At 45.8% G+C, this 21,066-nt stretch overlaps 1 protein-coding gene across 2 annotated transcripts; it reads left to right on the forward strand.

Annotated features, from left to right (window-relative positions):
- Positions 1 to 302: 302 nt before the first annotated feature.
- CSRP2 (cysteine and glycine rich protein 2) lies at positions 303 to 20,072 on the forward strand. 2 transcript variants are annotated; one of them, XM_043447285.1, is made up of 6 exons: positions 303 to 453; positions 11,304 to 11,416; positions 14,392 to 14,560; positions 18,131 to 18,260; positions 19,152 to 19,245; positions 19,765 to 20,072. In XM_043447285.1, the coding sequence occupies exons 2-6, from the start codon at positions 11,305 to 11,307 to the stop codon at positions 19,839 to 19,841; spliced, it is 582 nt and encodes a 193-aa protein (XP_043303220.1). In that variant the 5' UTR covers positions 303 to 453; position 11,304; the 3' UTR covers positions 19,842 to 20,072. The 2 variants fall into 2 exon arrangements, with proteins under 2 accessions (XP_043303220.1, XP_043303222.1); XM_043447287.1 differs by having other exon boundaries at positions 448 to 466.
- The last annotated feature ends 994 nt before the right edge of the window (positions 20,073 to 21,066 follow it).

The raw sequence follows: 21,066 nt of genomic DNA on the forward strand, positions 1-21,066 counted from the left end.
GGGTGAGGCGGTCTCCTTTCCCAGTTCCTCTAGAAACCGCGGGCTTCAGCGGCTAGGGCGAGAAGGAAACCGGCGGGAGCGGGCCCGGTACGGTGGGGGACGCCGGGCGCGCGGGAAGCAGCAGGAAGAGGCGGGATTCTGCCTTTGTCTCTCCGGCCTCACCCCGGAGCCCCGCCGCGCGCGGCGCTCCCGCCAGACGCCCCCAGTCCTAGCAGCCGGCCCGGGAGGCCGCCCGGCGCGGCGGGGCGGGGCCGGGGCGCACATAGGCCACGCCCACGGGGCTTAAAAACGTGCCCGGCGGGGCGGGGGCGCCGCTATTGGGGGCGGGGCGTTCAGAGGCCACGCCCACGGAGCTTTAAAAGGTACCGGCGCTCCCGACCCTCCTGCCAGACTCCCGCCGCCGTTTCTGCGACCTGTTTTCGATCGCTTAGCGTGGTCCTCCTTCCGATTCGAGTGAGTAACCGGAGTGAGTAAGGCGATGGGGGTGTCCCGCCGATCCAAGGGGTGGGGGTTCCCCTCAGCCCCCCCGGATCCTCAGGCCACCCTGCGGGCGCCCCCTCCCATCTCTTCCGATGTTACCATCGCGATCCCCATTTGGTACCCCCGCCACCCTCCTCACTTATGCGCCCCGATCTCCGCCATCCCTCTCCACACACCTGCCCTGGTCCCCGCGGCCACCCGAGCCCTGCTCTCGGATCCCGGGTCCCCTGGGCAGAGAAATAATGGTGCGTGATCTCCATACCGGTTTTTCCGCGAGGGAGAGGTAGGGTCGAGAGTTTCGCGTGGCTGCTAATCCGCCTTTTAGTAGCCTTGGGCCCGCTCGTCCAGTGGCGCATTCTCTCTCCGCGGAGGGGAGGGCGGAATCCGAGTCCTGGGGTCTCCTGTGCCCCGAATGTGCTATGCGCCGAGGGCGACCTTCCCAGGGGCTGGTTCGGAGCCCTGGGGGTGAGCAGGGGGCTTCCATAGCCGGTTGAACCCAGAATGCGTCCTCTGTTGCGGTACAGAGCTCCTGGTAGCCCCGTTGTTCGGTGGCCTCTGCCCACCGAGCACCGAACCTTAAATGTTGGAGGAACGGGAGTGAAACGTCATATCGATCAGTCCCAGCTTTTTCCGGAACTTTCTACGATTCAGGTACAAACCGGGAAAGCAAGAATGCTTGGTTGTAAATTCTGCAACAGGTTCTGAAAATCACAACTGCGGTTCCAAAACTCCACGTAGGCAGCCCCCAGGGGGCAGGGGGGAGGGGGCTTTTCTGAGTCAGGAGACACCCACGTCTGCCCCACCCCCACCGCCCAGCCTGCACATTTGTAGAACGGTATCTGTTTAAATGGTTACTCAAAATGTTTAAGCTGCTTTATTCGCGGTCCAGAGACCAGACTTATTTTTCATTTTCATTTTATAAATACTTTTTATTTTGGGTAATTTTTTAACTCGGGCAGTAAAAATGGCCTCTATAATTCTTAACTTTTCTAATTAACCTGTTTTAAAGCTCTACTTAAAAAATGCCAAGAATTCAAATAGGACAGCCCCAGAGTTGGCTATAATTTGACTCAGATTTTCAGGAAAGAGCTGGGCAATAGATTCTAAAAGGGTAAATTTCACATACTCTGTGTGTGTGTGTGAGAGAGAGAAAGAGGTTTATTGTTACTTGTAGCAAAGAAGGAGAATACTTTCCCAAAGCAGTGTCTCCCCAACAGCAAAACCGGGGAAGTTTTAACCTAAGGGCACATGCGTATTCATGAGGGGGCTTGAGCAAAGGAGAATTCAACATAGAATTGGGACAGAGGTCAACAGAGTCCAAGCCTTAGTTTATTGAAGTTGGGGGCAGGGGTGTGTCAATATCATTATTCCATCCTCTACCTGGGTGGGAGGGCCTTAGTTCCTGGTCTCAGGACTTAATGAAACCCAGGTTCTTGATGCCTCATCTCAGAATTCACTGAGAAAGTATTAGGTAAGAAGTGGAGTATTTAGAGAGAAACACACTCCACAGACTGTCTGAGAAGGTGACAGACTGACGTACTTTAAAACTGTATATATTCAAGACATACTTTAAAAACTGCATACCAAACTAGAACAAATTTTATCAAGTTCTCTGTGGTCTCCCCCCACTATCTCATTGGTCATTGCCCTCTAAAATTGATTGCCTCTGATACTTTACCAGTATTTCTCAAGGTTCTTTCTACTCTGAATTCTAGTTTCCTTTTCTCTTTCAGAGTGAAGTTAGGTAGAGACAGGGTCTGCATCTCACAAGTCTTTGAAATTCACAGAACTTTGCTTGGGTATCTTAAACACTGTTGGACCAGAACCAGTACTGGGTAACTGAACGAATGAATGAAAGTTTCAGTAAGATTGCAATTATAGAAAACAAAGATTTAATTGGACTCAAACTACGTAAGTATTAGCAGATTGGAGCCACAGTTTCTATCTTGAATTTTTTAATGGATTCCTCTAAATGTATTCACAAATACTGATTGATACTGGTATGTGCGAAATACTGAAGTGAAAAGCCATACTCTTCGGAGGTCTGTCCTGATGAAACCGCCAACTCACTTGGATTTTGAGGAAACTCTATTTTACACTAAAACAGCAAGAATGATGGCATAGAATAAAGGTTGGCAGTAATAAATGAGCTTGAGAAACCTCAATGCCACTGAATGTGAAGATCTGGGCCTCTAATTTTTCCTCTCTGTCAAAAATCAGGTAAATCAGATGAGCGGGGTCAGCACGCCCGCTGCAGGAGAGGAGGCATATAGCATGGTGAGAAGGACAGGACTGACTGGCTGGGCCCAGATGTACATCCCAGCTTCAGCACTCACTGCTTTGATGACCTTAGGCAAGTTAGTTTACTTTGGGTGTTACGTCATCTTATAAAATGGGTATAATAGCACTTACCTTGCAGGGGTTCTCGAAGGCACGCTGTTCCTTGTACTACCCTGTACTTTGTTGAACACAGGGGTAAATGGCTATCCATGAAAGCCTCCTCTGGGAGAGTGCTGCCTTGGACAGTGTTGCCTGGGCCTTGCTTGGAGGCCAGCTTTCTTCCCTTTTGCAGGTTTCCTCAACTGTGTCATTTCCTGGGCTGGTATCGCCGGGCATCCCTTGTGTTCTCTTGGATGGGGTTCCCTGCACCTGGGGTCTCGATTACTCAGGATGGCACTACCTAACTTTTTCGTGTCATGGAACTGTTTGGCAGTCTGGTGAAGCCTCTGGACCCCTTCTCAAACTTTTTAAGTACATAAAGTAAAGTTCATGGTACCAAGTTCACCGATCCCCAGAATTTCAGGGAATCTGTGGACCTCAGGTTAAGAACCTTGACTTAGGGGGAGTTTTCTCAAAATGGATTGTGGAGGAGCCAGGCACAAGTTCTGATTGTTGAACATTTTAATGTAAGTCTTAGAGGAAGAACCAAAAGATGTGTATTGTAAACATTTTGCAAAGGCCATCAGGTTCCTTTGTTGCTCATCTCATTGTGCCCACACTACTACTAATTGTCCTTGACTAACAGGAAGACGACACATACCGTTGAATACATCTTGGCCGGATGTCTTCCCAGTAAGGTTTCGTCATGGCTGCTTTTCCAGAAGAGAAGAACAGCATCGAACCCTCACCGCTCCCACAGCAGGACAGAAAATATCCAATTTAAAAAGAACTTGTTGAGAGTGTAGCATTGACATAGATATACTACCACGTATCAAACAGATAGCTAGTGGGAACCTGCCACATAGCACAGGGAGCGCAGATGGGTGCTCTGTGATGACCTAGAGAGGTGGGAGGGGGGAGGTATAGCTATATGTACACATGTGTGACTAATTCACTTTGTTCTACAGCAGAAAGTAATACAACACTGTAAGTGTCCTCTCTGCTAACCTCACACCCAGACTGCTGCTCTCAACCGAAAAGTACTCTACACTCCTCTGTGCTCCCCCAAGTCCATCCTCCTACTGAGGGAAACCTCCCTTCTGCCCAACAGGCACCCCTGTGTTCACCTCACCCTCACCATTCACTGCTAATTCTATATCCTGTTGCCACGCATGTCTTCACCTTGGAGGACAGCAAAATCCCTGACACAGCTTTGGAGACTAGCTGTCAGATCACCCATTAGAATACGACTACGCTCTCAACTCGGTCACTGACCTCCGTCTGCCAGCCACAGCAATCCAGAATCTGTGCAAATGACAAGATATTTACTCAGACAATTTAATGTTTGTATGGTTTTTACATACAGTCACACTGAGATTGATCTGCCACAACTACTGTTTATTTGCCAAAAGGTCTTAGGTTGGTTATCTGATCCGCTTATTTTCTCATTTTAAAAATGGAGATACTGCTTATTTATATCATAAGGCAGTTTTGAGATTGGATGATATTTGTAAAGCACTTAGAATAATGTCTGCCATGTGATAAGTAGCAGTAATTAGAAATAGTTATGTAAAGGGGCTTCCCAGGTGGTAAAGAACCCTCCTGCCAGTGCAGAAGATACAGGAAACACGGGTTCAGTCCCTGGGTGGGGAAGATCCCCTGGAGAAGGGAATGGCTACCCACTCCAGTATTCTTGCCTGGGAAATCCCATGGACAGAGGAGTCTAGTGGGCTACAGTCCATGGGGTCACAAAGAGTTGGACACGACTAAGAAAAATCAATCAACGGTAAAGCTTACTATACTTATGTTAAGTAGTTTACTTATATTAACTTACTTAATCCTCATGACAGCTGAGGATTATCATTATCATTACACTGTATGAGTGGGAAAGCTGAGGCATAGATTATTAAGTGACTCATAACTGTGAAACCAAAAATTACCAATTCAACCTAAAAATACCAATGAAATTCAAATAGACTATATTGAATTTATTTGACTGATGTTTCACTAAAACTAAACCACTGCTGGCTAGATGGTTGAAGACACCAGAATGGAAGGCATTCCCGGGTGTAAGTTATAGTTCATGCTCCAGTGATCTGAATGTTCTCCACCCTTAAATCAGATACGAGAGTTTGGGGGACAGCTTGTGGTTCTGGAGTCAGACATGAGTGGTTGAACCTATATTTGCATCTCTGGAGGTCACTGATCTGAGCAGGTCAGTTAACCCCGAACATTTGGTAACCATATTTCAGGCCCACTGGCACTCCTGAAGGAAAAGGAGGCCCACGTTTGTGGAGCACAGGCTCTCTGCCAGGAACTTTACGGATGTTATTAATACCTCGTTAGATCCTTAACAGTCGTCCTATGAGAAAGAGACCGCTCATCCAATTCCAAGTTGTAGCTGAAGACACAGAGGCTCAGGGGGTCAGGAACTTGGTTAAGATAGCAGAGCTGATCACTGACTTGCAAGCTTACAAGTGACTGATTCTGAGTCCCACACTTTATCTTACTCCAGGAATGACTTAAGAGGCGGTGTGTGCACTGCAGTTTCTATAGCAGACATTAAATAATAATCTTGAATTCAGAACCTTGACTGATCTCTGGAATCTTTTTTTGGCATAGTTGCAGGAACTCGTATCAGTGAACAAGGTGAAACTGTCCCGGCATCCTTCTGTCGATAGACTTCCCAAACCCTTTCTCCATGCGCCTGGGCTTTGGGTTATGTTATTTTGCTGTTACTTGTTTACATACTTCTACCACCAAAGTAGGACTCCCTGAGAAACTGACACTCTTCCTTTACCCTTTGATCCTCAGCTCCCGACCCAGGATGTGGCTTGTAAGATGCTGAGCTAATAGATTTGTAGGAGAGCTTCATAAACGGCACAGCATTACAGTGTTTATTAGCTGCTCCTATGCTGGAAGAATTACTTGAGATTCAGAAATGAAGTCAGGAGTTAACTGGATGAGTGAGGGAAGTCAGTTTTCCTGATGTTAGAGGGATTATGGGTATAATGGAGGAATGCATGGACTCTGAGATGGGTAGAAGATGAGTATTGATAACAAAGACTGAACCTGGCTAAATACCAACGGTAAAGGCTACCAATCATTAGAGGCTGACTAGAAGGACATTTTCTCATCTGATTCTCTTAACAATTCTATATGAAAGGCATTTTGCATATGAGGGAAGTGAGTTTGTTGACTCCAAAATCCGTTTTCTTAGTTCACCTTGAGTCTGAGCTCTCCTGAAGGCTAGCTTGAGGGTCTGGCTTTGGTAGAAGGAGCCCAGTGGAACATGGAGAGCATCATTCAGATTCAGTCTCACTCAGATAAGGGAAGTAGACTAATAAGAAGGTAGTTTGGGTTGAAGAAGAAAATTTTAGAATGGGCATTCATACATGAATGCTCGTGAAGCTTAATTTCCAATTATTTACAGCTCTCAAACTCTAGCCTCTTTAAAAACCACTGTAATTGGGGACAGTTACATATTCTTTAACAAGTGACCCCATCTGGATGTGGCTCAAAATGAAACTGGTTTATAGTAGATTCTCCTCTTGGGAAGTTAGGTTATAGTATAATAACAAAGATTCTTGTATAATAACAAAGACCTGCATGTAGTCGTAAAATGGCAGATCTTCTGGAAGCATTTAGAACCTAGGTGTATGAACGATTCACTCGGCATCAGAGCAATTAACTTAAATTGCAGGTGGTGACATGGAGACTTGAAATTCATGGATGTGCGTCATTCAGATCCTAAAAGAAGGCAGTTAGCGCAGCACAGGTGGGGAGGATGATCCCTGTGGCCGCTGGCCATCTAGAGAATGAGCTAGCTTTACCACACGGTGACTCAGATTTAGACGACAGTAAGTTTCTTCTTGGGCTAAGTCTTATGAATTCTGGGTGTGGTGCCTTTAAACTAGCGAGAAGCAGCAAAGAGAAACTGCACATAGGTGTTTGGATGAAAATCAGGTTTTTTCATCCAGCACAGTGGATAAATCCTAGTGCTGGAACTCTTTCCGGTAAGGAGAACCAAAGAACAAGACGAAAAACCTGAATTAGCCCAAGTATGGCCTCTTCTACAAGGGATGTGTAACGTGGGGTTTTCTTACCATTCTGTAAATTAACGCCACAGGATCAGGGAAAGGTATGCAGACTGCTCATTGCAAATCCAGTCTGCTGTGATTCATGTCAGCTGCTGTGGGGTAGTGCAGCCGGGGGCTTGTAGGAAGAATGAAGCTTTGGGCTTGTGTGTGTGTGTTTTAACATATGCATAGCAGTGCCAAGAGCGACAGAAACGGAAGATGGCCCCATTTCCCTCTGCCAAATTTAGCAAATGTGCAGAGGGGCACACCCAAACGGTGTGAATCCGAACTTCATCTCATAGTCCCCACAAGCGCCAACTGTACTTGTGGTGCATTGCAGTGTCCCAGAAGAAGGTTTATGAGTGACTGATCAGGTAACTTTTCTCTTTACGGGCTGTTGCTCTGAGCTGTGTCCTGTGGGTGCTGGTCCGGGGGTTTCCTCTAGGAAGACTACTGGCAGGGTGGACAGTATAAGACGCTCCCCCCATCCTCAAGCTGCCAGTTACTGGATATCTGCCAAGAAATTTATGTATTTGTGTTTTATCTTCACAATATCTCTGTGAGGTAGAGAGGGCTACCTTCCCCCCCTCTTTTGCAGATAAGAAAGCCAAAGATTGCACAACCATTAAAATAGTGAAATTAACCCAGGTCTGTCTAAATCAATGTTTTCCTTCATCTCTCCCGTCCTTCTTTTCCCTCCTTCTTTCCTTCCATTACAAAATATTTCAGACGAAACAGAGAATAACGTAAGAAACACCCAGCTACCCACTGTCCGGCTTAACCAATAAACATAAACCCAACTGAATCTCTCTGAGGATGCCCTATGAGCTTGGCCCACAGGGAGCGTAATTCAGAAACCTTGAGCAAAGCCTTTAAGCGGAGTGCAACTTTTAAAAAGTTAATGATTTGGAAATTGTGCTGAGAATCCAAGAACGTGACGGAGAAAAGTAGGACAGTGCCACCACTGTCTTCATAAGATCGAATTGGGAAGTGTACAAACATTGAAAATGGAAGGATTCTTTGAAAACAATAGAAATTACATATTTTAACATGTGCCAAATACTCTGGTAGATGGTGCGGAGGAGACAAAACTGTGGTCCCCACCCCCAAAGGAAGAAGTTCTTAAAATGCTAAGCTGAACAGATATTGGATAGGTATTTCCCCAAAAGATTTGACTGGCATGCTGTGTACGGTAGGAATCAGACTTGACTTACAAGAAGTGAATTTAAGTAACCCTGAACTGCATAAGAAAAGGGAGGATATTCTTCCTTTTTCTTTTTTTTTCTAGACAACAGCATCATCCTTTATTTTGAAGGAGAAGTCTGTATATTATAAATACAAACAGTCCTGAGTTGCTCTACAGTAGAGAGAAACATAGAGTGATGAGTTAGTTTTGATGTATTTTTAAATGCTATTCAAAGAAAATCCAGGACAGTTTTAGTCTTGATAGAAGTCTGACTCCTTACAGGTGATTGCTCCAAAGTAAATATAATACAGGTTGGCGTTTCCATGACACTTTCGAATGTGATGAAAAGTGCCTTGACGATGATGTATTTTAAAAGCCAGCTAGGCTGTTGATGTTTGGGATCCGATTTTAAGTCGCTACAGCATCGTTACCTACAAGTCTGGCTTTGGTGTTTGGATTCCTCAGAATCACGGGGTTACTTCCAACAGATGTCTGTTGTATCTGTGAGCGTTCCAGAACACAGGTAACTTTGGAGCCACGGGGCAAGGTCGTTACATTAATTCAGCTCCAAGCTCAAGCCAGGGCAGGCTGTTGGAGCCAAGTTCTGTGTCGAGTTCTGCAGCCGGGTTCAGGTTTCACTGTGGATTTAAACACTGGATTTAAGCACCTGTCTCCAGGGATGGGAATGAGAGATTTATGCCACTACTGAAGGACAGCGTGCAGATATACTTCATTGGTGCTGGGTATCGATCCTATATGACGCCTTCACAGGAGCCTGGTAACATGTGGACCCCAGGAACTACTCTGTTCCTGTCTGAACAAGGGAAATAGGCTTTCTGCAAGTTGAGGCCAACAGTATAGTGATAACTGGTCCCATCAGTCAGGCCTTGGTGTGTCTCTTTGTGTGTTGCTGTTGTTTATTTCTGGGACCAGGGGCTCTATCTCCCAAAGGGAATTTATTGGCTCATATAACTGAAGAGCAAGGGATACAATGAGGTGAAGCTGAAAAGCATCTGGTTTCTCTGTTTTCCTCTATGCTGGGTTCCTTCTCAAGTTTCCTTGCAGACAGCTGCTAGCAACTCCCCTCCTGCATTCGCCCAGTTCTAAACCAAAGACCAGGTTTCACTTCCATTGAACTGGCCTGGGGTCCTGTGCCTGGTCCTAAACCAATCACCATGGGGGATGCAGTGATCTGACTGGCGTGACGAGTTGCATGTCTGGCCTTGGAGTGGAGGGTAGAGGCAAACACCTCTAACCCAGTGCTTCTCAGACCATCTGTGGTGAAGGACTGTTCTCTTTAATTCCCAAATAGAGACTGACTGTCCGACTGGCCTCTGTCCGACAAGATGAGTCCACTGATCATGCTCTTGACCGTTGTGGCATAAAATTGGGGAAAGGTTTCTAAACACTTACCTGAATGTTGTCTTGAATTGGTAGCAAGCACTGTGAACTGTCACCAGGAAACTGCATCTTAGTAAGTCAGTCTCTTAGACCATGTGTGCCAAGAAAGAGATGGTTGCTTCCCTGGAGAGAATCTGGGGAAACTATTCCCAGAAGAGGAGCCAGGGAAGGCTGGGTACCAGCAGGGTGCCCAAAACGGTGACTAATTCTGTCAGGCTTTCCTGTGGAAAAGACCTCATCTCAGTGTTCAGGAAGCCTTACGTTCTGGATGGTCTAAACGGTGTAGGATGGTAAGTGGGATGGGCATTTTCTCCACCCTCCTTTTTATCTTAAGACTGAAGATTCTTCAGCTTTTTGCTTAGAGGCTGTCCCCTGTCCCTTCTTTTTCTAGCCAGATTTGAGTTAGTCAGGACATCCCAGCTTTCTTAGCAAGCTATGAATACTTCTATAGAGGCCAGCCGCTCATCCAAGGGGATGCAACAGACAAGGGCTGCAAACGCCCGTGACTGAAGGGAAGCCTGGAAATGATGGTGGAAGCCAAAGGGATTCTTGTACTTTGTTTTTAGATACTGTGTTGTCGCTACAGCGGGGCTGACATAACATGCTGTCTTTACAGGAGAACTCTTAACTGGCAAAGGCACTCGAGCAGGTTGGCCATTCAGAACTAGGCATTTTAAACGGTCCAGGGAGACCAACTCATTGAGAAAGAGATGAGACCACGCTGCCCTACATCATAGCAAGACAGCCGAGGATTTTGACTTCCAGCTGCTCCACCCAGCTCCCAGGGCACACTGCATGCGTGATCAGTCGCTCAGTCGTGTCCGACTCTTGCGTTGCTATGGACTGTAGCCCCCAGGCTCCTCTGTCCATGGGACTGCCTAGGCAAGAATACTGGAGTGGGTTGCCATTTCCTCCTCCAGGGGATCTTCCTGACCCAGGGATCAAACCCACATCTCCTGAGTCTCTTGCTTTGGCAGGTGGATTCCTTACCACTGAGTCACCTGGGAAGCCCCATCAGGCCACACTGCTTAGGTTATTCTGACGCTCAATGAACAATTCACTTCACCAGGAAGGGACTAGGTAACATGTTTTGTATGGATGGACAGGCCCATCAGAGAGGGACAGCCAGCTGTTGGCTGGACTGGAGGACCCTGGGATTAGTGGCCATCTGGATGGAGGTCTGCTGTGGTTACAGCCAGGCTCCACCCACGCAGTTGTGCTTAGTCAGATAAACAACTGTTTACGCCGTGACCTCCCAGAACTTTACAGAAGATATCCAACTTAATGTTACCGGCCATCCAGCACTTCCTTCCTAGAGAGTGTGTCATAGCTTGTGTATGTTAAGTGGTTAAGAGTTTGGCGGTGTTATGATGACATAAACGTGTAACAAAAAGCTCTCCCCTTGAGCTGAGTTTTCAGAGCTCATCACAGCCGCTGCGGCTGGCGGCAGCGTTGGCCCTTCCACTCCTACACTGCTTTCTTAAACCCTGTGGGTGCGGGGCGGTTTGGTTTGTGCCTGGCGACGTGCACGGCTGTATTGTCCTTTGTCCTGCAGCAGAAAAAAAACCTGTGCTTGACAACCCGGCTTCCTAGTGGAAGAGCTGTAATTTGGGAGGCGAGATGAGGTTATGCTGGAGGACCCGCCCGTCTTTGAAAGATGTGGTCGGGGCAGGTGATAGAGAAATGAACGCGGTTCCTCGGGTCTCAGCAGCCCTCCGGGGACCTTGTGCGGCATCTCGTCGGGTGGGGGCCCGTCCTAACGAGGCTGTCTTCCGCAGGATGCCTGTCTGGGGAGGCGGCAACAAGTGCGGGGCCTGCGGGAGGACCGTGTACCACGCCGAGGAGGTGCAGTGTGACGGCCGGAGCTTCCACCGCTGCTGCTTTCTGTGCAGTGAGTCTCCTGAGATCCCCCATCCACCTGCTTCAGGCAGAAGATGCTGTTAACAAAGCCGACACCCCGGTCCCTGTGGCTTCTGCCTGCCTGTCCTCCTGGACGGTGCATGCGCCCAGCCTCCCAGCGAGGACGGCGACCCAGACACCCAGCCTTGCGTCCCCACGGCACCTCCCCTCCATTAGGCTCCAGTGCACGTTGTCATGTTGTCTCCCCCGCTGCGCCCAGAGCGCGCCGGTGTCTGTGGTTTGGCGCCCCGCACAGTCCCTGGCGCATCCCCGGGGCTTGGCTGCGATCCCCGGATGAACGGCTCACTCCCCGTCCGCCCGGGCTTTCTCGTCCTGGCTGAGCTGCTCCTCCTTGAAACCTACTGGCCGGTTTCTCAGCATGTCATTCGTTGAAATTCACATGTCTAGGAGCTCAGATCCTAACTTCTCTGACAGTGAATGTTTACAGTTCTTTCTTGTTATTGATGTCCTAAATTTGAGGGAAAGGAACTAAGGAAATGAGAATACCATAGAATTTGTGGGGAATTCCTGTTGTTTCTGGATGGAGAATGAGCAGTGTCTGATGGAGACAGGAAGTAGCCCATTAAACCGCACATGCCCGTCTGCTCCAAGGACGAGCAGTACCTGATAAGGAGAGAGAGAGGATAGGACAGAAGCCCCCTCACCCACCAGGCTGCAGACTCCTCCTGAGGACAGCCAGGTCTTCAGTCTTCAAACAGGAGAGTAGCTGCTTCAGAAAGCTCGACGTTAATCAGCTTCTGATTCAAACGACATTTTCTTTAATGAAGGATTTGTCACATGAGGAACCCAACCATCGGTGCAGCTATCTGCCATCTCTAGAGTGCCGTGCAGTGAAAACTACTGTTAGGAGTTCTGTATGTTTAAAAAAAAAATTAGTTACACTAAGGAATAATCAGAAAGAGCGTCCCTCACAAATTTTAGTCATCCTTTTCCTTCTAGGCACCAGCACTGAAGGCGTCTGGACCTTTTTATACAGCAACTGCTTTGCAGGCGATCAGAAACATGAAAGTTGCAGTTACAAAGAATACAAACACAACATAGGAATGTCTGCTCTGTAGCCTCCGTAACAGCTAGCACGTCTCAGATTTGGTTTAACCATTTCTTCTTATAAGTTAATTTTCTTTTAAAGGAATCTAATTTTTCCACAGCTTTGTACCAAGAGAGTGTAAGAACAGAGAGGAAATGCAGATACTTGAAAAATTGTTCTTAGTCTCCTCTAGGTTAAGCCACGATGTCTACACCATAATCAAGCCAGTGTTTATTCAATGTCAAGGTCATTACTGGTCATTTTTATTACTCTTTCCTAATATTTGCCTCTGCTGACCAAAGCCTTTTAATTTTTTTTCTCCTAAAGCCTTTTAAGGAAATAGTTTGTAGACCTAGAATTTTACTGCATAGAATACAGATGAGACCTTAGGGGGAGGGGGTGGTTCTGTAGTAAAAATTTCATATATTTAAACTTGTTCTGGTTCATAGATACGTGTTAACAGTTAGTTTTCTGTGCATTCTGTGAAGGGTGTTTGTTCTTTAGCAGTGTACAATTTTAGGTTAACTCTGTCTTTAGGCAGACATCCGTATGTCAGTATTTGAGCCTCAGCATCAAGGTTCAAAGATGATGATGTCATTCTGTTCTACCAGAGAGGACTTCAGTCTAAGATAACAGAAACTTCATCGAGCTCTGCTCTGAAGCAGCCTTTCCCTGCTCTTCTTTCTGTCTTTCCTCTTTTCATTTCTCCCTCTTTAAGAAAAAGGGGGGCGGAAAACCCCCTCTCCTGCTGCACTAATGTGGGGTTTCCTGCAGCCCAACTGTGCCACCAGTGAGCTTTCTGACAATTCTTTTTCCCTCCAGCTTAATTGAAGTTTTAGAAAGTGAAATAATGTCTGGATAAAACTTGATGACATTTGGCAGTTTTATGAAGTGGGATACGTGGAAATGTCTTGTGGTAAGAAATCCATCAAGAAAGAATGTGTTCCCCTTTGGGACTGAAGGGAGACTTGAAACCACTTGAAATCAGACTTGAAACCACTTGACGATTTTCAGACGTACTTATCACTGCTGGAGAAGCCGCTGGTGAGATGAGGGAAGACTGTTTTTTTCCCCTTCCAGACTAGTGATGACAACTAGAATTCTGGATTTAAAACTGTGTGCATCCCAGGAGGTGCTTTTGGGGGAGGAGAAGCTGCTGCAGAGGCAGCCCCGCCCCCTGCCCAGGCTCTCCTGCCCTTTTGTTCCTTAACAATGCTTGGATGAAGGGAATGAAAAGGCTCGGTGTTGAGGGCTGGGAGCAAAAGCCTGGGCACAAAGTGCTAGCTTCCTTGCTTTGTGCAGGTTATCAGTCATCTCTGAAACTTCTCTCACTCCCGCCTGGGGGGCAGATCCTGCCACCAAGTCTGAGGCTTCAGGATGTTCACATTCTAATGTACTTTTTTTTTTTTCATTTATTTTTATTATTTGGAGGCTAATTACTTTACAATATTGTTAGTGGTTTGTCATACATTGACATGAATCAGCCATGGATTTACATTGTTCCCCATCCATCCCCCCTCCCACCTCCCTCTCCACCTGATCCCTCTGGGTCTTCCCAGTGCACCAGGCCCGAGCACTTGTCTCATGCATCCAACCTGGGCTGGTGATCTGTTTCACCCTAGATAATATACATGTTTCGATGCTGTTCTCTCAAAATATCCCACCCTCGCCTTCTCCCACAGAGTCCAAAAGTCTGTTCTGTACATCTGTGTCTCTTTTTCTGATTTGCACATTCTAATGCAAACCATCATATAGGTGGGGGAAGGCAGAGCGTTCGTGGGGCTTTTGGGAACCAGAGAATACAGCAGGACTGAGCGCCTCTGCCTTTCCCATTTCTAAGTTTTGTGTCAGCGTTATCTTTGTTCTAAGGAAAAAGGCATCTTTGGCACATTCTTAAAGTCTAACTTTTTCCCCCTCAGTGGTCTGCAGGAAGAATTTAGATAGCACAACAGTGGCAATTCATGATGAAGAGATCTACTGCAAATCCTGCTACGGAAAGAAGTACGGGCCAAAAGGCTATGGGTACGGCCAGGGCGCAGGCACGCTCAACATGGACCGGGGCGAGCGGCTGGGCATCAAGCCCGAGAGGTGAGTCAGGACTCTGACTGGCAGGGAGGAGCAGTGGCGATTCACGTGGCTTGAGCAATGGGGGAATCTTGGTGTTTCCAGGTTTTTAGCTTGAAATAATCAAAGACAATGACTCAGATTTACTGCTGTTCTTTAAGCTTGAAATAATGGACAGTTTTAGACCTGGCAAAGTTCTTATTGATTATTCTAGTGATTTCCAGTCCTGGTTTATAGCATTCTGAGGTGTATCAAGGAGTCATGATATTCTCAAAAGCAAGTGCCACTTTCACAGCACTTCAAAGACGTCAGATGCAGTGTCGGAATCCAGAGATGCATTTCTCCTGTGCAGTCACGCAGTCGCCGACAATTCCTCAGTCACTCCCTCCTTGCCAGAATGCTTCCTCACCAAGACATGACTTTTCTTTAGCTTACTTAAAACTGGAAATTATTTCCTGTATTTGATTCTATGAGATGAGTTGCTATTAAAGGTGTCAGTACCCAAGTAAGCCAAATGCTAATAAATCTGCTAAATTTTAGTGATTCATGTTGACGCTAATTTCTTCACGTGAAACTTAATTTCTATTGTTGACCCAATAATTCCCTCATTAGAACTTCATATTTTTCACATCCATTTTTATACTGAAGAAGCCAAAAGTAGTATAATAATCCTGTAAGATGGCCTTTCTCTTGGATAAGGCCATTAATTGTGCCCTTACTCTAGACTAGACACCATGCAATAATATATGGTAACTCATATAGTTCTCGCAGTCCTATAAAGTAGGGTTTCCCATCTTACTCAGGAACAAAGAAAGACAGAATTAAGTGATTTGCCTAAAGTCACACTGCTAGTTAACTGTAGAGCCTGGAACAATGTAACTCCAAAGTTTATAATCTTAAATACAAAGCACTATGGTATGCCTGAAATAATGTGTGCTGAACATTTATGTTCATTCTGTGTAATCTTCATAGTAACTCTGAGTTTAGGTACTCTGTCCCTGCAGGACACTAAGGCTCAGCTCACACAGGTAAGGAGCAGAGCCAGGATGTGAACGTTTGTCCTCTTGGCCCCAAACCTGTGCTCCTTTCTGCATCGAAGCTCACCTCTCGTTTCTTCTCCTCTCTGAGCTACATGGCCTTGCTGGGCGTCAGTTGTACCAGGACTGACTCATTCCCTGCTGCATGCCATCACTTGCAGGAAGGCCAGCTTACCTCTGACTTGGTTAAAGTTCACTGTTCTTGTTCTGCTCTTCTTTCCCAACCTGTTAAAATCCATTCTTGTTTCCCAAGATTTTATTTCAAACACAGATCTGTCCAGCTTCCCCCCTAAACTAAGCTCATCCATGACCCCAAAAGTGTCACCAGGACCCGTGGCCCGTCCTTATCTGCTCTTCACATTCTCCAGTAACTGGCCAGTGTTCCAGGCTGGCCTGTGTTGATCTGTGCCCTCACCTCATCCTTGCGTCAGCCTGGCCCTGTGCCACGCACCCAGCAGGACCAGGTGAGGTTTCCTTTTCTGGACGCCTCTCCGTGACTGCCCCCTGGGAGCACCTGTGGTCGGGATGGCCCTCACAGTGCGTGGTCAGAGCGCCAGGCGTGGGGGGCACACAGCTCCGGGAGACTTTCTTGACGAGGCCACACTGAGGGGGCAGGAACATCTTCACTGGGGCAGACCTGCATTTTTTTAGTTCAGGCTCACCAATTTACTAAAGCTCTAGCCTTTCAGCAGGTTATTCAACACATTAGCCCATGTTTCCTCATCTGACATTCAAGGTAACTATTAACCATACCTTCTGAGGTTGTTAGTTCCCTAGTGACTCTGAGGGTAAAAACAAAACACAAAAAAACTGCCTGCCATGTGGGAGAGCCAGGTTTGATCCCTGAGTCGGGAAGATCCCCTGGAGAAGGGCATGGCAGCCCAGTCCAGTACTCTTGCCTGGAGAATCCCATGGACAGAGCTGGGTCACAGTCCATGGGTTTGCAAAGAGTCGGACACGACTAAGTGACTTTCCCTTCCGAGGTTGTTGGAAGGAAGGTGGAAGATAATCCATACGAAGTTCTTCTCAATATAACTAGCAGATCTGGAAATTTTTCTTGGAGAACACGTAACTACAAGTGTTGGATATTGTGAATAGCTTTTAAAGATCACAAAGCAGGTGCAAGTATCCTTTGGTACCTGCAGGAATTGGTTCCAGCACCCTTACAGATACAAAAACCCAAGAATGCTCAGATCTTATACAGAATGGTGTAGTATTTGCATGTCACCTACACACACTCTCCCAGGTACTTTTAAATCACCTCTGAATGACTCATAAGACCTATTACAATGTAAGTGCTATATAAATGGTTGCTGGTATGTGGTAAATTCAGGTTTTGCTTTTTGGAACTTCCTGGAATTTTTTTCTTGAATATTTTCAGTCTGAGGCTGGATCAATCTGTGGATGCACAACTTGTGGATCAAGAAGGCGAACTATATATATATATATATATACAGTGGGTTGTGGAGTTTTAAAAATATGCCTATTTACGGACAGTTCAATCCTGTGAATTAGTACTGTGAATTGATATTTGTTGCTTAGAATAAAATTTCCAGTGGCACGTCAAACATGATTCAAGAAATGCTGTGCATGAGACAATTTAGGTAGGTGGAAATGTAGGAAACTTGGAGATGAAGATATTAATGATACATGTGAAGTTTGAATAAACTGTCTTATGAAAAGGTGGTATTTCTCAGTAAACATTTCATTTAAAATATATATGTAAGTTACTTAATAAAATATAACTAGGACAAGATTGTTTTCCTAGGTGGAAAAACTGACACTTAGCTGCCCTTTGCTGAATGCTAACTGTTGCTGTCTTCTCTGCTCAGCCCATGTGTAAGGTTTTAGAGGAGCCTTTCAATCTGTTCAGAGCCCAGAATGGTGTTCTGTGCAGGTGCATCTATATAATGAGTGGAGAGAAATTGCAGAACAAGGAAATAAGGTTTTATCTAGTGACAAACACAGCACTCTATACAGAGAAAAAGTAAAAGATAGGCAGATCACATAGTAATAGGAAAACTTTCTGAAATATTTTCCCATGAAGAAAGTAATTATAAATAAATTATACTTTATTTAATTCCCCAATATATTGGGGAATTAAATAATCTGTAAAACATACTTTTCATAATTCTGCCTATATGCAGAAACTTAACTGTCTAAACTACCACTGGTTTTTTTCTTTTTTTTGTGGAGAAGCTAGCTGTTAATTCCAGTGTTATATGAACAATAATATGAATGTGGGATGCACATAGGTGCTGTGGTAGGTTTAGTGCTGAGGATTCCATGAATTCTGATGAGTTTAGACTCAGAGGGACAGATACTTAAGTCTGGAGCCTTGTCTGACTTGGTAACAATAATGAGCCCATAAATAGATTAAGATAATAACTGGCTAGCCCCTGAGATTTCTTTCTCCTTTGCCCTGGCCTGGCCTGTGGAGGCCTCCAGCCAAGGACAGTAGAGCAGTTACATCCCAGAGTTCTGCTGGGTCTGCCTTGTGGCTTCCGAGAGCCTTTTGGGAAGTCTTACCTAGTTCCTTTTTTCCCCTTTCCTCAAGTGTTCAACCTCACAGGCCGACAACAAACCCAAACACTTCTAAATTTGCTCAGAAATACGGAGGTGCCGAGAAGTGTTCCAGATGTGGGGATTCCGTATACGCTGCCGAGAAGATCATTGGAGCGGGAAAGGTGAGGTGCTGAGTTAGTTACCTGCTCTCTGCTCCCTCCACCCAGGTCCCTTCAGGGTCCACTCAGGCGCTGTACCTTATACGTCAATGCCTTGAATTAAACTTTTTCTTAATCAGATTTCCATCTGAATCAGTAATTTTTTGAAGTGATCCTCTTGTTTGACAGATCACATCTATACATCTATGTTTAACAGAAACTTGTTTTCATCGGGGGCACTTAGGAAGGTGTTAACGAATAAGGCCAGACTTTTTTTTTTACCAGAGTTCTAGGACTTTTAATTTGTCCCAAAATTGCTGAAGCAAAAATCATGATAAAACATTCGGCTTTCCTTTACACCCGCCAAGGCAAAAAAAAAACAACAACAACTCCGTAGTGTTACCTGATCAATGACAGAGCCTTCTGAGGACATTCCAAGACAGTATACAGCCCTGTGGTCTACTTGGAAATCCATATAGATAACATTTCAAGGGAGATAACCCTGTTGGTGTTGACTGGATATTCGTATAAACTTTTTAAAGGCCAGACTTTTAACAAACCTGGACTCCACAGGTTTTTCAGTGTGGTGAAAGGGGAAAAAAAAAAGGAAGGAAGCAGTGACTTAGTCAGGGCCCCTGATACACTTCCCCTCTTTAAGCTGCAGTGTTCTCAACCACAGAGGAGGCAGTCTTTAAAGGGAGCACTGCGCTTGAGGCGCGCTTGTGGACAACTCCGGGAAACGGCCCTTGTGTGGCACAGCGCCTGCTCCGTGTTCTGTGGATGAAGATAGAACTGAGCACCTCTGCGGGTAGAGGGTCTGGCTTTAGCCTTCTGGTCGGGGCTCGCCCACAGCAGTCAGGAGCCCGTGGGGGCTTGATCTTCCAGCTCCTAAACTTACTCATTCTTCTCTTCCAGCCCTGGCACAAAAACTGTTTCCGATGTGCCAAGTGTGGGAAGAGTCTTGAGTCAACAACTCTGACTGAGAAAGAAGGTGAAATCTATTGTAAAGGTATAATTTAACTTCAGTTATTGCTGTCCATATGAATATCCCATATTGGCTACTAGTGAAGAAAATGTCACCAGCAGGGGGGGAAAAGACTCTGAAAATGGGGGAAAGGTGGGGGATAGTGCCACTGGGTATTTGAAAAGATCTAGATATGCTTACAGATGACAGAAGACCACAGAACATTCTTGAGGACACAGTAAGTTAAGTTCCCGGCCATTTAAAACACCCCTACATAAACAAGTCTTCTTTCAACTTAAATGTTTTAAGCAAAACATATGAATATATGAAGGTAATAGACAAATATATAACTAGTCTGCTCCCAACTTGCAACTCAGTTGGGACCATGAGCTGAACCCTAGGGAACTAGAACACTCAGACTTAAATTTGTAGCTTTAAGATAGTTACTGTAAGGCATAGCCAGCAGGTTTTTATAATTTACAGAGGTTTGTTGATACATGGGTCTTAAGCAGTGCTAGCAAAGCTTAATGGACTTGCACTAATTCTTCCCTTTTCTTTTTGTAGGATGCTACGCGAAGAACTTTGGGCCCAAGGGATTTGGCTACGGCCAAGGAGCAGGAGCCCTTGTTCATGCTCAGTAGAGGTGCAAACGCAGAACCGAGAAAGATCACACACTGAGAATCTACATAATCTAGGCACAGATAATCTAACACTAAACTACTGTGAAATTCTACAGTACTGAAGTACTGTATGTTGCCCTGTACTTGGATAGGCTGGCTGACTAGTAGGAAGACAGGACTGTATCTTTTCACTTTATTCATCAGTATTTCAAGAACTATTTCTTTTACATTTTAAATAAAACCTCAGCTTGATTTAGGTATTCCGTGTCTTTCAGTTAACCTTTGGGAAGAGTGCTGTGATGCTGGCTAGCATAAAGCTAACCAGTGGGTCCCCACCTGCATTTTTATTGGTTAAAGAGCGTCTACCTGCCCCATTACGTGGTTGACTCGCCAGGTTAATCTCTGCATTACAGCTGTTGGAAAAGATGGCTCTCTAAGCAGCAAGTGTGCCCTGAGGGAGGGTTGCTAGGCAACAGGCCCACCACGCCAGCGCCTCAGAGCTGGCATTTAGCAGCGCAGAACTCCTGTCTGTCTGCCCCCCTCAAGCGCCGTGGGTGCACTCCTGTTGTTGGGTGCCGCCTCCTAAAACAGGGCTCCTAGACAACCTGCACCAGTCACCTGAGGGCATGAGAAGGCAGGTGCCTAGGCGCCACAGAAGCAGAATCTCCAGCAGCGAGGCCACAGAAGCCCTTCTACACAAGCTTCTCAGAAAGGCACGCTGACCCAGGCTGAGCACATTGTTCAACAAAACACTTAAAAATTCTTTTGATTTATCTAGATCATTACAAATAGCTACCTGTAGACAACTACAGAATCTGAGGCTTAGTGACACCCCACTCTCCTCTGATAAGATGGTGAATTACTAATCCAGGAAATGGGTGATTATCTTGCAAGTTTCAGTTCTGCAAAATCAGCAAAGGATGTTACATTGATGTGGCACATTCAGCTGGCTCAGGTAGAAAAGGAATGTTCGACTATATGAGGTATATTTTCATTATTTCTCCAGAAACTTTTAGTTCATTATCAAAGACTCAACCCTTTATTTTTCAGGAGCAGGGTGTGAAATTGTTCTGTAATGTGTAATTATAAAATTGAACCAGCCTAGTGTGTGAATATCTCTTAATCTCACATAACCTTAGTGGGAAAAGACTAGTTGAGGGTGTACCAGGTGAAGAGAGCTCATGATTATTGACATCACAGCCTTGAACACTCTGCATGTTCCATAAGCTAGGTTTCACTGTGAGAA

The sequence above is a fragment of the Cervus canadensis genome, chromosome 25 (assembly GCF_019320065.1).
Source record: "Cervus canadensis isolate Bull #8, Minnesota chromosome 25, ASM1932006v1, whole genome shotgun sequence".
NCBI classification, from domain to species: Eukaryota; Metazoa; Chordata; class Mammalia; order Artiodactyla; family Cervidae; genus Cervus; species Cervus canadensis.